The sequence below is a fragment of the Alternaria alternata genome, assembly GCF_001642055.1.
Source record: "Alternaria alternata strain SRC1lrK2f unplaced genomic scaffold CC77scaffold_5, whole genome shotgun sequence".
In the NCBI taxonomy this organism is placed as follows: Eukaryota; Fungi; Ascomycota; class Dothideomycetes; order Pleosporales; family Pleosporaceae; genus Alternaria; species Alternaria alternata.
The window spans coordinates 300849-316762 of record NW_017306194.1 but is presented as its reverse complement, the minus strand read 5'-3'; the positions used below and the strand labels follow the sequence as shown (position 1 = coordinate 316762).

Genomic DNA, 15914 nt, shown 5'->3' with positions numbered 1-15914 from the left:
CGTGGGCTACTCCAGAGCCCATGACGGCGTGGTAGTGTGAGGGTCGGGGCTGGAAGCAGCCGTGATGCCGACGAAAAACATGGTGTGAAGCATTTGCCCTGCAGTGGAAGCGCGTTGGAAGGCTGAACAGAGGGATCGTCGTCTGGAACAGGCAGACAAGGACGTCGTGTTTGGAGCAGCGGAGAGGGGAGTGCAGGGAAGGACCTTGGCGGGATGCGACGATGGGCAGCGACCCACCCATGACTGCCCAGACGACTTGGTTCCCTCTTTACCTCCAAAGACGCTCGTGTCGTGTGTTGTCGCCTCGCTTGTTCCTATTTAGGAGCGTGAAGAAACTTGACGCTTCTTTCATTGACCAGAAGGCTCCGCACTGTGTTTGTTGCATCTGCAGAGTGAGCGGGCTGCCCAGTACACCCGCCTACCGCCGCGTACACCATCACACCGATCGAACAAGTTAGACCGCCCTGTTCACACTCTCTCACACACACCCCCACGACGACAACGACTTCCCTCAACTTGCCCGAATAGCTGCCCGGTTGATTGCGACCCTCGACACCTCCAAGATGCTGGCCCGACACACAGAACCGGCGCTGGCCCGACACCGACAAGGCAACATGGCGCGCTCACGACGAACCCAGAGAGACGCGAGTACTTCGCGCTCCGACTCTTCCGCCTCGACCTCTCCAGAGCGCGGCTATGACGACGAAGAAGACAAGGACTCCATCATGATGCAGTCCAACGACTCATTGTCATCACTCGCGCCCTCGGTATCGCCAGACTCAGACGACGAGGCTCGCCGGCGCGCCATCGAAGAGCAGAACCGCATCTCGCCCGTTTCCCGCTTACCCGCCGAGCTCATGATCGCCGTCTTCGCCAAACTCTCGTCCCCCGCCGACCTCAAGAACTGCATGCTCGTATCCAAGACATGGGCAGGAAACAGCGTCGGCCTGCTGTGGCACCGGCCTTCCACAAACAAATGGTCCAATGTCAAGAGCGTTATACAGACTGTCCAGACTGTAAACAGCTTCTTTGACTACAGCAGTTTGATCAAGCGCCTGAACCTGGCCGCTCTCGGCAGCGAGGTCAGCGACGGCACACTGAGGCCTCTTTCAAGTTGCAAGCGTGTCGAGCGCCTGACGCTGACCAACTGCACCAAGTTGACCGACTTGAGTCTGGAGGCCATGCTCGTCGACAACCGCTACATACTCGCCCTGGATGTTACCAACGTCGAGTCCATCACCGACAGGTCCATGCTTGCCCTGGCCAAACACGCAGTCCGTCTGCAGGGTCTAAACATCACAAACTGCAAGAGGATAACAGACGCTTCGCTTGAGGCTGTTGCCAAGAACTGCCGGCATCTGAAGCGCCTAAAATTGAATGGATGCTCTCAGCTCAGTGACAGGAGTATCATCGCCTTCGCTAGGAACTGTCGCTACATTCTGGAGATCGACCTTCACGATTGCAAGAATCTCGACGATGCTTCCATCACCACCCTCATTACTGAAGGTCCCAACCTCCGTGAATTGCGCCTGGCTCACTGCTCTAAAATCACAGACCAGGCCTTCCTTCGCCTCCCAGCTGAGGCTACCTACGACTGCTTGCGTATCCTAGATCTTACCGGCTGCGACGAACTACAAGATTCCGGCGTTCAGAAGATAGTCTACGCAGCTCCGCGGCTTCGCAATCTGGTCCTGGCCAAGTGTCGCAATATCACAGACAGAGCCGTCATGGCCATAACTCGTCTGGGTAAGAATCTTCACTACATACATTTGGGACACTGCTCGCGTATCACCGACGTCGGTGTCGCGCAGTTGGTCAAGCTATGCAACCGCATACGGTACATTGACCTCGCATGCTGTACCGCTCTCACCGATGCCTCGGTCATGCAACTGGCTGCTCTCCCAAAGCTGAAGCGCATTGGCTTGGTCAAGTGTGCAGCCATCACAGATCGGAGTATACTCGCACTAGCCAAGCCGAAGCAGATTGGATCTAGTGGACCCATCGCACCTAGCGTGCTCGAGAGAGTGCATCTTAGCTATTGCACCAATCTCTCCCTGGCGGTAAGTTCTCTGCATGTAGCAAAATAGTACCTTTACTGACATGAATAGGGCATACACGCGCTGCTTAACAACTGCCCCCGCCTGACGCATCTCTCGCTTACCGGCGTCCAAGCTTTCCTCCGCGACGACCTTCTCGCCTTCTGCCGTGAAGCGCCTCCGGAATTCAATGATCACCAGCGTGAGGTCTTCTGCGTCTTCAGCGGTGTCGGCGTACAACGCCTTCGCGTCTTCATGAACACCAATGGCCGAGACGATGTTGATAACGAGGAAGACCCTTTCACTCTCAACGACGGTACCATGTACCACGAGGATGAAGATGGCGATAACATGGTTGTGGTCACAGCACAAGCGAACATAATGGCCATTGACGAGGAAGACGAATTCGGTAATGACAGTGAGATGGCAGGGCAAGACTAGGGAATTGGTGACTCGGTCTATAAATGTTTCTGCATCCCTAGGCATCAGCATCGCTGAGTATTCATCTTCGCAGTCTTCTCATCAGCATACATAGAGGAGTTTGGGCGGCGTTGTTAGTCTTTTCGGCATCTCTAGCGGCGCTATATGATATTATTGTTCCTGCAGACGACGCAGAACCGGACGGCTGGTCTTGATAGGACGCACTTTGGTGGCGATTATACCCTTACGCGTTTCTTTAGTATTTTGGTATGGCATGGGGGTACGGGGATAATATACAGAGGTACCCAATTTTCCAAGCCAGGAGCATCACGGATGCAAAGGCCGTACAGCTTATTGAAAACCATGTTTTACTTAGTCACACTGATTGTCACATTACGTATCCTGTGTTGTGTTTTTTTTTTACCGCCAGTATATTCATAAACCGACACAGACTAACAAACTTCCTTCAATCAACCCGGCAACTTCATTTCATCAACCCACACATACATCCACAGTCCGGTACGGGACACATGGCATGTCTGGCAAACCAGTCTCTAGCATGATGCCCATGAAAGCCGTGTGTACAATTCATACAGAACACCATCATCTTCGCTTCCTTGTCTTCTCCCTTGAGCGTCTCATACGCCCCTTGTTTGCTTGGGTCAGGTGAACCTAACCACAGCATGCACAATGCACATCTTGGCATCTGCGCCGCGCAATTGGGGCAATGCAGACCAGGTGTACTGGCGGATTTTGGAGGTTGAACGGGTTTCCCGCCTCCCCCTGCACCGCCGCCACCAAAGGACAGAGAAGGCGTTGCGCGATGTGTTGTCGTCGCTGTAGATGGAGCATTGTTGTTTCCACCACCACTATGTTGGTTAGTAGTAGGAAGTAGCCTTCTCGTACTGTTTCTCGGATCTTTTCTCAACGCGAGGTTCTGCTGGCAATTCAGACAACGTAATGCTAGGCTAGGTTGACTGGGCTTATTCACACTGCGCCCCTCGCGCGTCACGCTGAGCAGGTTGTGCTCTTTGATGTAACGAGTGCGCTCGAGGAATGTACGCCATATTTGTTGTTGCTCGAGGTACATGTCTTTCCAAAGGGTCCAGCGTGGGTCTTGGATGTAGAGTGGACAGGCACGGGAGAGGAGCAAGACGGCATTTTGGAGGCCCATAGTGGGGTGGTGGGAGATGTGGGTCTGGAGGAGGGAGAGGGAACGTGTTGTTAGGCCGGTTAAGAGGAGGGCGGAGATATCACCTTGGCTTGTTGCGGCGTTTTCAGCTGCGCTGAGGAAGTTGGAGAGGTGTTGGTCTGGGAGGTATTTCAATGCGACAGCTACACGGTCTGAGATGGACAGTTGCGGCATGTGAACTACACTTGACCAATCCCCTGTTATGAAGTAGGTGAGGAGGGATTTCAGGTATGCATTGCTTGTCATGTCAGCCATCCAGGCACAGGCTTCTCTTTGCTCGGCTGAGACGCCAGAAAAGGGGGAGGCGCAGGCAATGACGGCTGCAAGACCGATATCGTCTTGTGGGAGTTTCTTGTTTGTGAGGCTAGACCGGAGGAGATTCAGAGCGATGTGTTTGTGGCCCTGGAAAACGGCGAGAACGATGGCTTTGTATATCTCCCCTTCATCGATAAGCCGTTGGCAATTTTGCTCTACGCCAATTTCGTTGAGAGACCAGCCGCAGAGGCTGAGACACAGTTGCCTATTCTCAGGGTACTCAGTGCTCACGCCTTCGAAAGCAGGAAACTCCATGGCCTCAACTATCTCTTTGACTGCATCGCTGAACATCTCATGGCTTGTCTTCGTGTCTGGATCAATAAGTCTCTCGTCGTACATTGTCAACTCATTTGCCCAAATTGAGCTAACTCCCAGGTACTTGAGATCGAGACCATTGCCCACCATGCCATCTCCTGCAGCGTGCGCATCCATGCGGTCAATTAGTGTCCACACATCGACCAACCAGGGATCGTTGTGAACAATGTCTTTGTTTTTAGCACAATCCAGAGAGTAGCCCTCTTGAACACGTCGTTTGGGGGCCTGAAGGACGGCGAGGTAATCGGTGAGAGGTACTTTAAAGTCAGGATAGGCAAGATCGAGAAGGTCCTTGTGCATGTGGTGACTGGGGTGTTTTGTCGAAAGGAGAGGTAGGCTTCTTTGGCTGTTGCTGAGGCTAAGCCTATCGACACTGGAGGAGAGGTTGGTCTTGTGGTCGTATTCAATATCGTACTTCTCGCCTAGCGCTCTGTTTTGTACTTGTATCAGGTCTTCTGCTACCGTGCCATATGGTGAAGTAGGCCTAGCGATACAGGTACGGTCTTTGTATATCTCTTCCAACGCGCTGATATTGAGGCGAGGAGGCGGAGGCGGTACTTTGAGTACTTCAACCTCCCGATTTGAATGTAGGGCTAAAGCGCATTGCCCACTTAGAGGGTTTCCAGCGGTCATAAAGTCGTATGCCACAATGCGTTCTTTGTCATCTTGCCGATGGTTCTTGTCATATGAAGGATAGCGTAGATGATGTGAGGCTTTCGTGTAGTATGGAGAAGCCCATGCTCGAGCGAAGGGTGTGTCTGCTGTCTCAAGAGGTTGATGGGAATGCTGCGCTAATTCAATGATTTTGAATTCTCCCGTGTTGGCGAGCACTCCAAATGTTCCTCTCTTGGTGCCCGAGTATCGAAGACTCCATATGGATGCCGATTGTGAGTTGTCTACAACTGGCTTGAAATCCAGTACCGCACCGCTGCTTGCAGTGTCGTTGGCAGCTACTCGCTGCTTGACGGAGCGAATGTCCCAGACAGTCACAGTAGGATCACCCGCTGTACCTGCTGATAGGAAGTAGTTTTCGTCCAGTGGGTCTATAGCGATGTTGTGCACCTGACGCGTTTGAAATTGCGCAACACCCGTCGTACTAGAGTCTATAGAAGATGAGCAGGGGTGTATTGGCTTGGTTGTTTTTCACCCACCTCTAAGGTCATAGATGCGCACGTATTGCCTCGAAACACCCGCGACAAGCATATCAGGCTGTCCGGTGAAGAACTTGATACTAGAAATCGCCTCGGAGCTTGCCAGCTTCTTGTACGGTTCGTCCTTGGCGGTGACTCGAGAGTCATTCATGTCGTAGATGTTAAGGCAGACATCGTTCCTGACCCTATCCAACCCAGTAGCAAGTAGATTCTTAGCGCTGAAAGCAATGGAGTTGCACTTTCGTTGATGCCGGATGGAGAATGAGTGGATGTATTCAGCATCCGGCTTTTCTGGATCTAAAGTAACGACGGTGGCCTCCCCAGAAGCAGAGCCGACGGCGACCACACTTGGATCTTTCTTAGACCAGTCGAAGGCCGTGTAGTTTGGAAGCTTATCTCGGATACATATTTGCTTGTAATTGACCTTGCTCTTACTAAACTCCTCGATCTGACACAGACGCAATCGATTGCCCGCGACGTCGATGATTAAGAAACGAGGATTGTCCCGTGTGGAGTGTGGTGACCATCTTATTGCAGCTTCCATATTACTGGCTGACTATCGCAACCTTGGGATCTCGCGATAATGGAAGATCAGGGTCCAGCAGCAAAGAAAGGAAGTTTCACAAGTCCACGATGTATTGGCAGGAGGGACTCGGAGCAAACGATGCGGTGCGCATGTTGTAGTACACTCGGCTACGCTGCGCTATCATGCAGGGTCAGAGAGTGTGGATGAACGCCCAACGCGTGATCTTGCTTGGCGTGCATGAGGCGGTCTAACAACCTTAATTCTGCCGCCCCACTAAAACTTCCCTTCCTTCGATCCCAAAGATTTCCGCAGCCGACCAACAAATCACAATCCATACAGTCCCAGCCAGCAAATATGTCGCAAAAGCGCAAGCATGCCGACGCGACCGAGCCGTCCTCGTCCACACCCAAACCTTTCAAGAAGCATCGCGCCTTCAAGCCCGGACAGAGCCACTCCAAACCGAAGAAGCGACCGCACGTTTCGAGCGATATCGACAAGAGTACCAGCACGCACGCGCTCAAGAGCCGTATACGAGACTTGAGGCGACTACTCGCGCACGTCGACAATGTAGGCGACCACAAGATGTCGGCGAGCAATAGGATAGAGAGGGAGAGGGAGCTCGAGGCTTGTCAGCATGAGTTACAGGAGAAGCTCGAATCTACCAGGGAAGCCGAGTACCGGAAGAAGATTATTGGGAAGTATCATCACATACGCTTCTTTGGTACGTCACGATTCACTCAAGGCGCAAGAAAATTCAGCCCCGAGCGATTGCTAACGCGCCTCAGACCGCCAAAAGGGCACGAGGATACTGAAGAAGCTGAAGAAGGAGTACGAGACAGAGGAAGACCAAACAAAGAAGCAGCATCTAGCAGAAAAGGTGCACAATGCCGAAGTCGACGTCAACTACTCCATCTACTACCCGCTCCTGAAGCCCTACGCATCCTTGTACCCAAAGTCCAAGAAGAGCAAGGCCTCGGACTCAGATGACGCAAATGAGGAAGATGTCGATGACAAGGCGAATCGGGACGTCGATGGACCAAAAGGCGATCTGGATATGTGGAAATCAGTTGAGGTGGCTATGGCAGAAGGCACTTTGGATGCGCTCAGAAATCGCAAAGAGGACATGCCTGCTCTTGTACCGAAGAAAGAGAAGAAGACAAAAGAGCAGTTGCAACCACAGCGAGCTGTCAAATTCAAGGAGAAGAAAGTGGAAGAGAAGCTGGCTGCAGCCAAGAATCGTCGCGAGAGGAGGGCACTTGGTGTCCAAGCCCAAGAAGAAGCAGAGGAGAGTGACGGCGGTTTCTTTGAGTAGCTTCATGACACAGCACACTACGTACATCTGCATCATATACCCGGCGATCAATCGTCAAAAAGACTATTCTGGAGCAAACACGCAAATCTCTCTACGTCTTCACATCCCACATGTCTTTGGAAGGATCCTTACGTCTACTGTCCAACAAGCCCCCTCGTCGTATTCCCACCCCCGTAGACCCTGACCGGATGCGCCTCAGTATTGTAGACCCATTCATTTACCCCATCCCTACTAACCTGCCACTCTGCGTCCCCCGCCTGAATAGCAAAACTATACTTCAACACCTCTGCAAACCAGAAGCTCTCCTGAAAATCTGTGTAACCCCCGCCTCCAACGACATTTATATCTTTGATCGAGCTGTAACCACTGCCAACCCTCGTCGTCGCGTTGATTGCCACAAACGCATCCCATGCCCACTCCTGATACTTTGGGTCCGAAGTCGCGCGGTAGGCGTAGTAGTAAGACTCTATGGCTTCAGGGCGGAGTTGGTACCCAGCATCTTCGATGAAGAAACCAGTCCTGTTGAAGAAACCAGTCTGGTTTGCAGGTACGGCGGAAGTGTTCCAGGAGAAGATCTCAGGTCCGATGCGCGTGGCGGTGGAGATGTAAGTTTCATGGCAACCGTTAACAAGTTTGAGACCAAAATCGATGTAATCTTGTCTGTCTAGAACTTGGCCGCCTAGGATGAAGTTTCCGCCGTCGAAACAGGCGAGGTGTTGGGACGTCAGATCGAGAGTCGTGTTCTCGTAGGCTGCGAGGAAGGTCAAGTCTGGACGGGGTGCTGGGTTGGAGGCCAGATATGCGATGGAACTGTCTGCTGCTTTGACCCAACGGTCCTTGAGGAAGACGTAGCGTGGGTCATAAATGAACATCTTGATCAGATATTCGTAGAACGAGTCAGAGCCGCCTATCCATCCTCCTTGTGCATCTGTGAATTGCCCGGTGGTGACGTTGATTGTGGAGCCAAGGAGCCCAGGGAACGGTTCGGCGAAGTCTGGAGATGGGTAGAGGAGGTATTGCTCTGCCTTTTCAACCAGGTCTGCAAACGTTCGGTTCCCAGAGAGATCAGCTAGACGGACCCATTCTAAGATCAGTGTACCAACAGTCGCGAGTCCATTTTCTGATCCATCGTTACTTCGGTTGTTAAACGTAAGAACGTTCCAGGGCACTCCTGATGGTGTTTCGAACGCATAAGAGAGGTTATTGGCCAAGTTGATAGACTGCGTGAGTAGAGCTTCCACGTTCGCTGGATCATCTGCCAAGTGTGCCAAAGGACCAGACAGCAAATCGTATCCAGAGAGCATACCACCAAGGTAGCGGATCGTGGTTTCGAACAGGGAGACAGAGTCCTCAGTGAATGCCCAGTTGATGGTAGGGATGTACTCTATGATCTCATTTACAATATCTTTTTGGCCCATGATGAGCGCTGTGCTGAGAGCGTCTACGGCGGAGGCTCCCCACCCGTTTCTGAGACAATTTTAGCACCATCTCGTCTTAACCCGAATTTTGTTACATACCTTGAGTTACTACCGTTGTTGCTCAAGGGTCTTAGCTCGTCCATCGGAAACGCATACTTGCGGTACCCGTCCCAGCTTGTCCTGAAAGCTCTCACCACAGCCTGTGCCCGCTCATCGGATGACGACGGAGGTGAAGCATATGTCGGTGGAGGGGCTTCGTCCTGTCTCTTCGGCAGATCTACTGGGGTATTCGACGGTAGAGCCGACACCAGCGACAAGATGCCACTTCCAAGCGCGAAAGATGTGAGATGCATAATGACCAAACGTTTACTATTCACGGATGTTTGCGGTTCCAAAGATGATTTATACGAATGTGTTGAGCAGACCTGGAGTACTTTTCGGGCCGGTCGATGTTCAGCTTGACGGAAGACAGGAACATGCAAGGATATAGGTCCTCTCCGAACCCAACACAAATGGATGAGGCGAGCACAGAGCAAAGTCGATGATGTCGCAAGAGAGGGGAGTTTGAGAGAACGGGCGGCTGGTCATAGTAGGTACTTACCAAGACTTGTCTATTGGCAAGTGCATCACGCTCACTGTCTACTGCAAGTCTCGCATGCAGGCCCATAACCCTGGGTACATCGGGGCACCATTAAAAGATCCATGTAACATCTGAAAGGGGAAGGTAGTAGCTCTGCGCGAACATACACAGACTCTGGCAGCGGATAACAAGAGGCTGGGTACCTGCGATCCCCTCGTGCTAGTGCCAGCCGAGCTCCTTGGATGTGTGTAGATAGCGCATGATGAGACAGGGTGACCGCTGCGGGGAGAAAAGCGAGTGGCTGGTAAGGTTTGTAGTATGCAGGCCCTTGTGCGTGCTATGATGCCGATCCATGAGTGTCTGCCTGACTTTATGCAAATCCCTGAACATGCATCATTAACTGCTACTGTCATCGCGATGTCTGCGTAACCTATGGCTTGTCGGCAGAAGAAAGCTCCAAGTGAACAGGCGATCCCACGACGAGATGCTTATAGAGCACGCCGAGATATGGTTGTGCGAGAACGGGTGCGGAGCCACTCAGGAAGTCCATGTTCCTGGAAATGGCGGGGTGATCTACGGGAAATGCGGATGTATCGTGGCGCCAATCCCGCATCTTATTTCCACCTCTGTCATTGTGACCTAAAGTGCTTCTTCATGAACAGATTAGGCGTTGATAGAGCGTGTCGCTAGTACAGGACAAATCGCTCCATATTGAGTATTGGACGTGTTTGCGCAATTTAGCACGCGGGTAGGCTGTACGCTTGTTTTATCTGTTGTGTGCATGTCATGATCGCCTGGGTATGTCATTTGCTCTATGCTGCTCGCTACTTGAAGACGCTACTACCAATATGTGCTGTGCAATCATGTCGGCTCGGCCCAATCGACCTGCTCTGTTACCGGAGCACCACCACCTGCCGAGTAACTGATCTTGAGTCGGAGCTTTAGTCTTGCTGGTGGTGGCTAGGTCTGTTAGCATAAGATCTCTAACAAAAGCATGTGATGACTGCTTACCCCATTAACAGCTGTGACCCTCATTTGCTGGGTCGCATCTTGGCCTCCCTCCAACTCGCTACTGCTGATAGGTTGCAACTGCAGCTTTTGGCTTTTCGGAACGGCAGCCTGTAGATTCACACCTGATAGCTGACCGAAGCTTCCAGTATTGCGGAAGCGTGCGAGGAGTTGCACAGCGTTGGCGTCACGCTTAAGCTGGAACGTGATCTGTAAATCATTCTTGTTGTATGCTGGATGCGCAGGTGGACCAGAAGCCACTGCAGGCGTTGAAGCTTGTGGTGGTGGCGACGACATGCCACCGAGACCACCGAGAAGGTCCATTGAATTTCCTTGTGGTGGCGCGCGCGGCTGTGCTGGGGCTGGAGAGGTGCTAGGTCCAGAGTTGAAGAGGTCCATGATGTTCGCTACGTTTGATTGTGGTGCTGGAGATGAGGTCTGAGGCGGTGACGAAGATCCGCCCATGATATCTGCAAGCAAATCTTGACTCTGTTGAGTTCCGTTGGCTGCTCCATTCATGCTGTTCGACGGGCCTGCGTCGCCCATCAGATCCAGTAGCAAGTCTTCGGTTGCCGCTTGCGCAGGCTTCTTCTTGGCGATCTTCGACTGCCGTTTCTTGGTTGCTTCTCCCAAAACTCGTGACTCTTCACGAATTTCAGGGGGTGGCATCTTCTCCAGAACACCCCTCCTGATCTGGTCATGACCAAACAGGTTTCCGTACTCAGCCGCACGCTGTTGGATCTCAACATCGAGGTTTGCGGAATACCGTTGTAATAACCGCCGTAGTCGTTCAATTTGAGCAGGGTCGCTCAAACGTGTTGTCAGTTTCATAGAAGCTGTAACAATGTACTGTTGGACGATGAGACCAGCATAACTGCTACCCAATATGGTCTCAAAAAGATCGACGATGTCGCTCTCCTTGACTTCCTTTACAAGTTCCTCCTCTTCGTATTGACCACCTCTTAGTAGCGCATCGCCGTACTCTCCGATAACCCAGGAACCAGCCAGGGTAAGACCTTCTTGTGTGATGTCTTCTTTGAGAGCGGCATATAACTTCTGTACGGAGTAGGTTTGGAGGTCCGGTGTAGTGGCGATTAGTCGCACAAAGGATGACAAGATCTGCTCTTTGACGTAGTTTCCAGCCTGATGCACAAGGTTAGTCAGATCCACATCAGGTGAAAACTACAGACTTACGAGTTTCAGAACACGCAGCATGGTATCGACGTGCCATCTCTTGTTCGGTGCGAAGCGGTCCGCCGCGATTCCGATCTGAGAGGTCATGACAGGCTTGAACTCATTGTCGGCAACTTCCAAGAAAGCGAGCAGCTCTCTTATCAACACTCGCACATTGCTCTCGTTGATCAGAGTGAAGCTGAGGTCGAGCGCTCGCCGTCTGATACTGATATCGGGATCACGCAAACAATCCAAGATAGTGTTGCGATGTCTTTGTACAGCGTTGGGTTCGACTGCGACAACTTTGATGAGAGTGTTGAGGGCAACATATCTGATGTTGTTGTCGCGGTTGGACAAGAACTTTCCCAGAATATTCACACCGAGTACGCGAAGTCCGGAATCCGCCTCGATATCGAGGATGGTGAGTACTGCCTCGTATAAGATGGAGTTGCCAACGTTCTTGGACGAATCCGTGTTGGTTGCGACCTGGGCCAGGATGTCGTTGATTTGTTCGCTGACGTGTGCGTCACCGCGGGCTAGGACTCGTAGCAGCTGGAGTAGCTTGCACTGCAGGAATGGATCTGTAATGCCCGTCACATCGTGCTCGGGCGCGTAGCCAGACGAGGAGAGCCCCTTGAGTATCTTGACCAGGCTGGGGACCGTGGGTCTGAAGATGTCCCTGACGCCGTTCTCGTCATCCTCGGCTTCGTCAGCCTCACAGAGGTTTTCCACTAGGGTGACGCCACACAGCAAGACGCCGTGGTTTCGATCCTGTAGTAGCAACTTGGCCTTTTCCAGGAAATGCTCCTGCAAGTCGGGCACTTTACGACATATCCTCATGGCGCAGATTGCGGCTTTGCGGCGTATGTACGGGTTTGCACTCGATATTATCGTTTCGACTTCGGGGAATAAGTCTCGAGCCATTTCGACGGAGGCGATGTTGCCGAGAGTGCAGAGGGCGAGACCGACGATGTATTGGTTGGGGTGGTTCAGGTCGCTGCGCACCAGTTAGCATCCGACTTGCACAAGTGCTTCTGGTCAGGGCCTACTTCTTGAGCGAGTTGGTCACCAGCGTCAAGACTTCCTGGTTCTCGTCCAGCAGCAACATGGTCCCCAGGTATCCCAAGCGCTTGTCGGCGAAGCGCGGAGAGGCCAGCAGCTTCAGACATTCAATCTGGCCAAAGTGTGTCCTCTCACCCAGCGTGAAGAGATACAGTAGCTTGGCGACATTGTTCCTCCTCACGTTGGAGTCGTGGCTTTCCTCCCTAAAGCTCGCGCGGATCGCCGCACTCTCTTTTTGCACGACGGCACGCTCGTCGGCAATTGTCTTTGCAGCGCGCACATTTCGGATGAACTGCTTCACTGTATATCCTTAGCACATGTCCACAGCTGCTGGGGTCGCGGTGCTTGGCGTACAGGAAGCCATTGTGGTGGCCTCTTGGACCCCACCCGGACAGCGTTAATGGATTCGATAGAGGGGTGTTGTGGGAGGACAAGAGGTGGATTCGGCCGTCAGTCGGAAATACGAATCAGTCACGGGTAGCTCTGCGAATTGTTGCTGCTGCGAGTTGGTAGTCGGCAACGTTTGGGCATGGCCTACAGCTGGCCGGGCCGTCATTTGTTCCAGATGTCGGACGCACCTGCCACCGACGACAAACAGGCACAAGCAAACGTGTTTTGCACCACTGCATACTCGGCGAGATGCAAGTTAACAATGACCTCTGGCTGTCCTCGTCACCGTGTATTCCGCTATCCAGCCCCCAGCCACTTCACTTGCCACGAGACGTTGCGACTCTTGGGGTTGCTTCCAACATGTTTGCCCTGACTCGCGCGACCGCTGATGTAACCGACCCTTCTACCGTCGATGCCAACTCCCCTAACCGCTAGGTCACTGCATCAGCAGACAGCATGCACTTGCATAGTCCTCGCACGTCTACACGTATCAAATGCAAGCCTGTTACTGTTCCATTACCTGTTTCGTGGCAAGCGCTTGTCCAGAGTCTTGTCTGCCACTCACTGCCCCATAAGACGAACAGCCTGTGACCCTGTTAGTTTGCTGATCATAGACTGGCCTGACCACATCTGACTGAATCCTCCTTCCCACTACACATCCGCGACATGCGCACACACCTCTCTTCATAATGGCCGAGTCTACGTCTTATGACGCGACTGCTCACAACGGGAACACAGAGTTCCACTCGCCGCGACCGCGCAAACCCACGAGGATCGATTTGCTCAAGCCTCAACTTAGCGATGAAGCGTTTAACAAGAATGGCACGCTCCGGGAACCTGGGTCCGGCGTCTCTAGGTATCAGAACCAGTGCTGTGGAGGTGGTACATAGCTGACCTTTTCCAGTGGAAGAAGTACACCCATACCCCCAGATGCCCCGCCTTCCGTCCAGGCTTCCTCTTCGGCGCGGCGACAGATACGCGCTCAGCGCAAGCAGCGCATGTTCCCTACCATCGACTACGTAGATCGCGTCTCCCACTTCGACCCAAACAGCGACTATCATGATTTCCGCGGCTTCTTCGTTCTGTTCTGGATCGGACTCGCCATCATGGTCCTTACATCGATGCTACGAAACCTGACTGAGACGGGATATCCCTTCCAGATCAGACAGTGGGCGCTTTTCAAGGAGAAGGTTGTCGAGCTTGGTCTGGTTGACGGTGCCATGGTGTTCAGCACCGCTTTGTCGCTGCCCCTGCAGAGACAATTCCTCAAGGAAGGGCCCCTGCGTTGGAACGCGTCCGGTCTGGTTGTACAGAGCATATTCCAGACAATATGGCTAGCTTTCTGGACTACGTATGCTCGCCCTGGCTCTGGACTGTACTGTAGACTGACCAATACAAAGATACCCTTTCATTCGCGACTGGAGCTGGACTGCCCAGGTCTTCTTCACTCTGCATCTACTTGCAATCTTCATGAAAATGCACTCCTATGCGTATGGATACAATTGTCTGCAAAATCGAGTGCACAACTAACGCAGACAAGATTCTACAACGGTCATCTTAGCGAAACCCTACGCCGCTTGAACGATCTCGATACACCTGACAAGGCTAGCAAAGTAGCCGCGGTTCGCTATCCGAGTTCCAGTACTCATCTGCACGAGATCCCACAGTCTCCCTCCCAAGAAGAGCCCGATCCTAAAAAGGCAAACGCAGAGTATTTGAGCCAACTGAGAGAAGACCTCGCGTTGGAGCTTGCTTCGCCTCTTGGTAACGTCTCATACCCCAACAACCTCACCCTCTACAACTTTGTCGACTTTGTCTTTTGTCCGACCTTGTGCTATGAGCTTGAGTATCCTAGAAACGCCAGTATTCGCTGGTTGGAGGTCTTCTACAAAACTCTGGCCGTATTCGGATGCATCTTCCTGATGATCATCACTGCAGAGGAGTTTATATTGCCGGTGCTCGACGTATCAGCTGTGCGACTCCAAAACTCAAATGGCGCTACAGATTTCACCTTGATTCTCAGCGAGACTATCGGTCGCCTCCTTTTCCCTTTTATGATTACCTTCCTGCTAGTCTTCCTCGTCATATTTGAATACATCCTGGGTGCCTTTGCGGAGATAACTCGTGAGTTTCTACCATCAAGCCTAGTAGCTGCTGTTAACAGTCAATGCAGGTTTCGCCGACCGCCAGTTCTACGCAGGTGAGTACACGCGGAGCATATAGCGGGAGTTCCGCAGTCTAACATATCATGCAGACTGGTGGAATAGTTGTGACTGGCTCGAATTCTCGCGCGAGTGGAACAAGCCTGTGTAAGCTATGCTCCTGTACAAATTGCATGTCATCTGAAGCGTATACTGACTTGACACACCAACATGCAGTCACCATTTCTTCCGAAGACATGTCTACTCGGCCTCTAAGAACCACATGTCGCGTCCTCTTGCTACGACAATCACCTTTCTCATTTCGGCTCTGGCACACGAACTAGTCATGGGTTGCATCACAAGAAAGTTCAGAGGCTACGGATTCATTGCGATGATGCTTCAGATGCCGATTGTGATGCTGCAACGAAGCAAGTGGGTTAGGGGCCGCACTCTGTTGAACAATGTCCTTTTCTGGTGCAGCATGATCTTGGGACTCAGCATGGTAAGCTGCCAACTGGATATGTATCCAACAAGCACTAACAAATGGACAGATGTGTGCTTTGTATGTCCTTGTATAAGTCGACGGGGATTCAGCGCCTGCATGGCGCGGATTAGACTAGATTGGATTGGATTGGATTGAATTGGCGCACTGTCTAGACTTGCAGAATACCCCTCTCTACTACGTTGTCCAGTACGCTTAGAATGGCATGTTAGACTTGTGTTAGACATGTATAGCGTGTTCCATGTGTAATACATGGGTCCAAGAGACTGGAGGAGTGAAAGTCGCAATTTCGCAAGCCTCTCCGGACGTGTCCTAGTGTGACGTAGTGGCTACGGGCGTATTCGTATGCAGGGTGGCCAGGGATACGTCGGTG

The 15914-nt window shown here is 52.3% G+C and overlaps 6 protein-coding genes across 6 annotated transcripts; 3 read left to right on the top strand and 3 right to left on the bottom strand.

Annotated features, from left to right (window-relative positions):
* The first annotated feature begins 402 nt into the window (after positions 1-402).
* CC77DRAFT_686973 (ubiquitin ligase complex F-box protein GRR1) lies at positions 403-2840 on the top strand. Its single transcript, XM_018532765.1, has 2 exons — positions 403-2060; positions 2109-2840. Exons 1-2 carry the CDS (start codon positions 564-566, stop codon positions 2475-2477), a joined length of 1866 nt encoding a protein of 621 aa, XP_018388462.1. The 5' UTR covers positions 403-563; the 3' UTR covers positions 2478-2840.
* On the bottom strand, positions 2832-6138 carry CC77DRAFT_983675 (WD40 repeat-like protein). The gene is made up of 2 exons (XM_018536151.1): positions 5430-6138; positions 2832-5381 (listed from the first exon to the last, which is right to left on the bottom strand). Exons 1-2 carry the CDS (start codon positions 5971-5973, stop codon positions 2941-2943), a joined length of 2985 nt encoding a protein of 994 aa, XP_018388461.1. The 5' UTR covers positions 5974-6138; the 3' UTR covers positions 2832-2940.
* Positions 6139-6252: 114 nt separating this feature from the next.
* On the top strand, positions 6253-7334 carry CC77DRAFT_685514 (hypothetical protein). Its single transcript, XM_018532760.1, has 2 exons — positions 6253-6676; positions 6741-7334. Exons 1-2 carry the CDS (start codon positions 6310-6312, stop codon positions 7265-7267), a joined length of 894 nt encoding a protein of 297 aa, XP_018388460.1. The 5' UTR covers positions 6253-6309; the 3' UTR covers positions 7268-7334.
* On the bottom strand, positions 7172-9181 carry CC77DRAFT_684778 (mannosyl-oligosaccharide alpha-1,2-mannosidase-like protein). Its single transcript, XM_018532756.1, has 2 exons — positions 8785-9181; positions 7172-8734 (listed from the first exon to the last, which is right to left on the bottom strand). The coding sequence occupies exons 1-2, from the start codon at positions 9036-9038 to the stop codon at positions 7402-7404; spliced, it is 1587 nt and encodes a 528-aa protein (XP_018388459.1). The 5' UTR covers positions 9039-9181; the 3' UTR covers positions 7172-7401.
* Positions 9182-10040: 859 nt separating this feature from the next.
* On the bottom strand, positions 10041-12976 carry CC77DRAFT_957505 (AP-1 complex subunit gamma-1). Its single transcript, XM_018535534.1, has 5 exons — positions 12863-12976; positions 12496-12808; positions 11468-12443; positions 10277-11416; positions 10041-10225 (listed from the first exon to the last, which is right to left on the bottom strand). The coding sequence occupies exons 1-5, from the start codon at positions 12870-12872 to the stop codon at positions 10127-10129; spliced, it is 2538 nt and encodes an 845-aa protein (XP_018388458.1). The 5' UTR covers positions 12873-12976; the 3' UTR covers positions 10041-10126.
* A 134-nt stretch (positions 12977-13110) lies between these two features.
* CC77DRAFT_1017866 (hypothetical protein) lies at positions 13111-15913 on the top strand. Its single transcript, XM_018524493.1, has 8 exons — positions 13111-13754; positions 13803-14249; positions 14299-14388; positions 14439-15022; positions 15072-15098; positions 15153-15207; positions 15277-15541; positions 15591-15913. The coding sequence occupies exons 1-8, from the start codon at positions 13588-13590 to the stop codon at positions 15615-15617; spliced, it is 1662 nt and encodes a 553-aa protein (XP_018388457.1). The 5' UTR covers positions 13111-13587; the 3' UTR covers positions 15618-15913.
* Position 15914: the final 1 nt, after the last annotated feature.

Bases quoted from the DNA above. Each gene is read 5' to 3' on its own strand.
- CC77DRAFT_686973 (XM_018532765.1), top strand. From the start codon at position 564: ATGCTGGCCCGACACACAGAACCGGCGCTGGCCCGACACCGACAAGGC. The intron at 2,061-2,108 runs GTAAGTTCTCTG...TGACATGAATAG, and splicing joins GCACCAATCTCTCCCTGGCG to GGCATACACGCGCTGCTTAA.
- CC77DRAFT_983675 (XM_018536151.1), bottom strand. From the start codon at position 5,973: ATGGAAGCTGCAATAAGATGGTCACCACACTCCACACGGGACAATCCT. The intron at 5,382-5,429 runs GTGGGTGAAAAA...CATCTTCTATAG, and splicing joins GCGCATCTATGACCTTAGAG to ACTCTAGTACGACGGGTGTT.
- CC77DRAFT_685514 (XM_018532760.1), top strand. From the start codon at position 6,310: ATGTCGCAAAAGCGCAAGCATGCCGACGCGACCGAGCCGTCCTCGTCC. The intron at 6,677-6,740 runs GTACGTCACGAT...AACGCGCCTCAG, and splicing joins TCATCACATACGCTTCTTTG to ACCGCCAAAAGGGCACGAGG.
- CC77DRAFT_684778 (XM_018532756.1), bottom strand. From the start codon at position 9,038: ATGCATCTCACATCTTTCGCGCTTGGAAGTGGCATCTTGTCGCTGGTG. The intron at 8,735-8,784 runs GTATGTAACAAA...AAATTGTCTCAG, and splicing joins AACAACGGTAGTAACTCAAG to AAACGGGTGGGGAGCCTCCG.
- CC77DRAFT_957505 (XM_018535534.1), bottom strand. The intron at 12,444-12,495 runs GTAGGCCCTGAC...ACTGGTGCGCAG, and splicing joins GTGACCAACTCGCTCAAGAA to CGACCTGAACCACCCCAACC. The intron at 10,226-10,276 runs GTAAGCAGTCAT...TAACAGACCTAG, and splicing joins GGGTCACAGCTGTTAATGGG to CCACCACCAGCAAGACTAAA.
- CC77DRAFT_1017866 (XM_018524493.1), top strand. From the start codon at position 13,588: ATGGCCGAGTCTACGTCTTATGACGCGACTGCTCACAACGGGAACACA. The intron at 13,755-13,802 runs GTATCAGAACCA...GACCTTTTCCAG, and splicing joins CCTGGGTCCGGCGTCTCTAG to TGGAAGAAGTACACCCATAC. The intron at 15,208-15,276 runs GTAAGCTATGCT...ACCAACATGCAG, and splicing joins CGCGAGTGGAACAAGCCTGT to TCACCATTTCTTCCGAAGAC.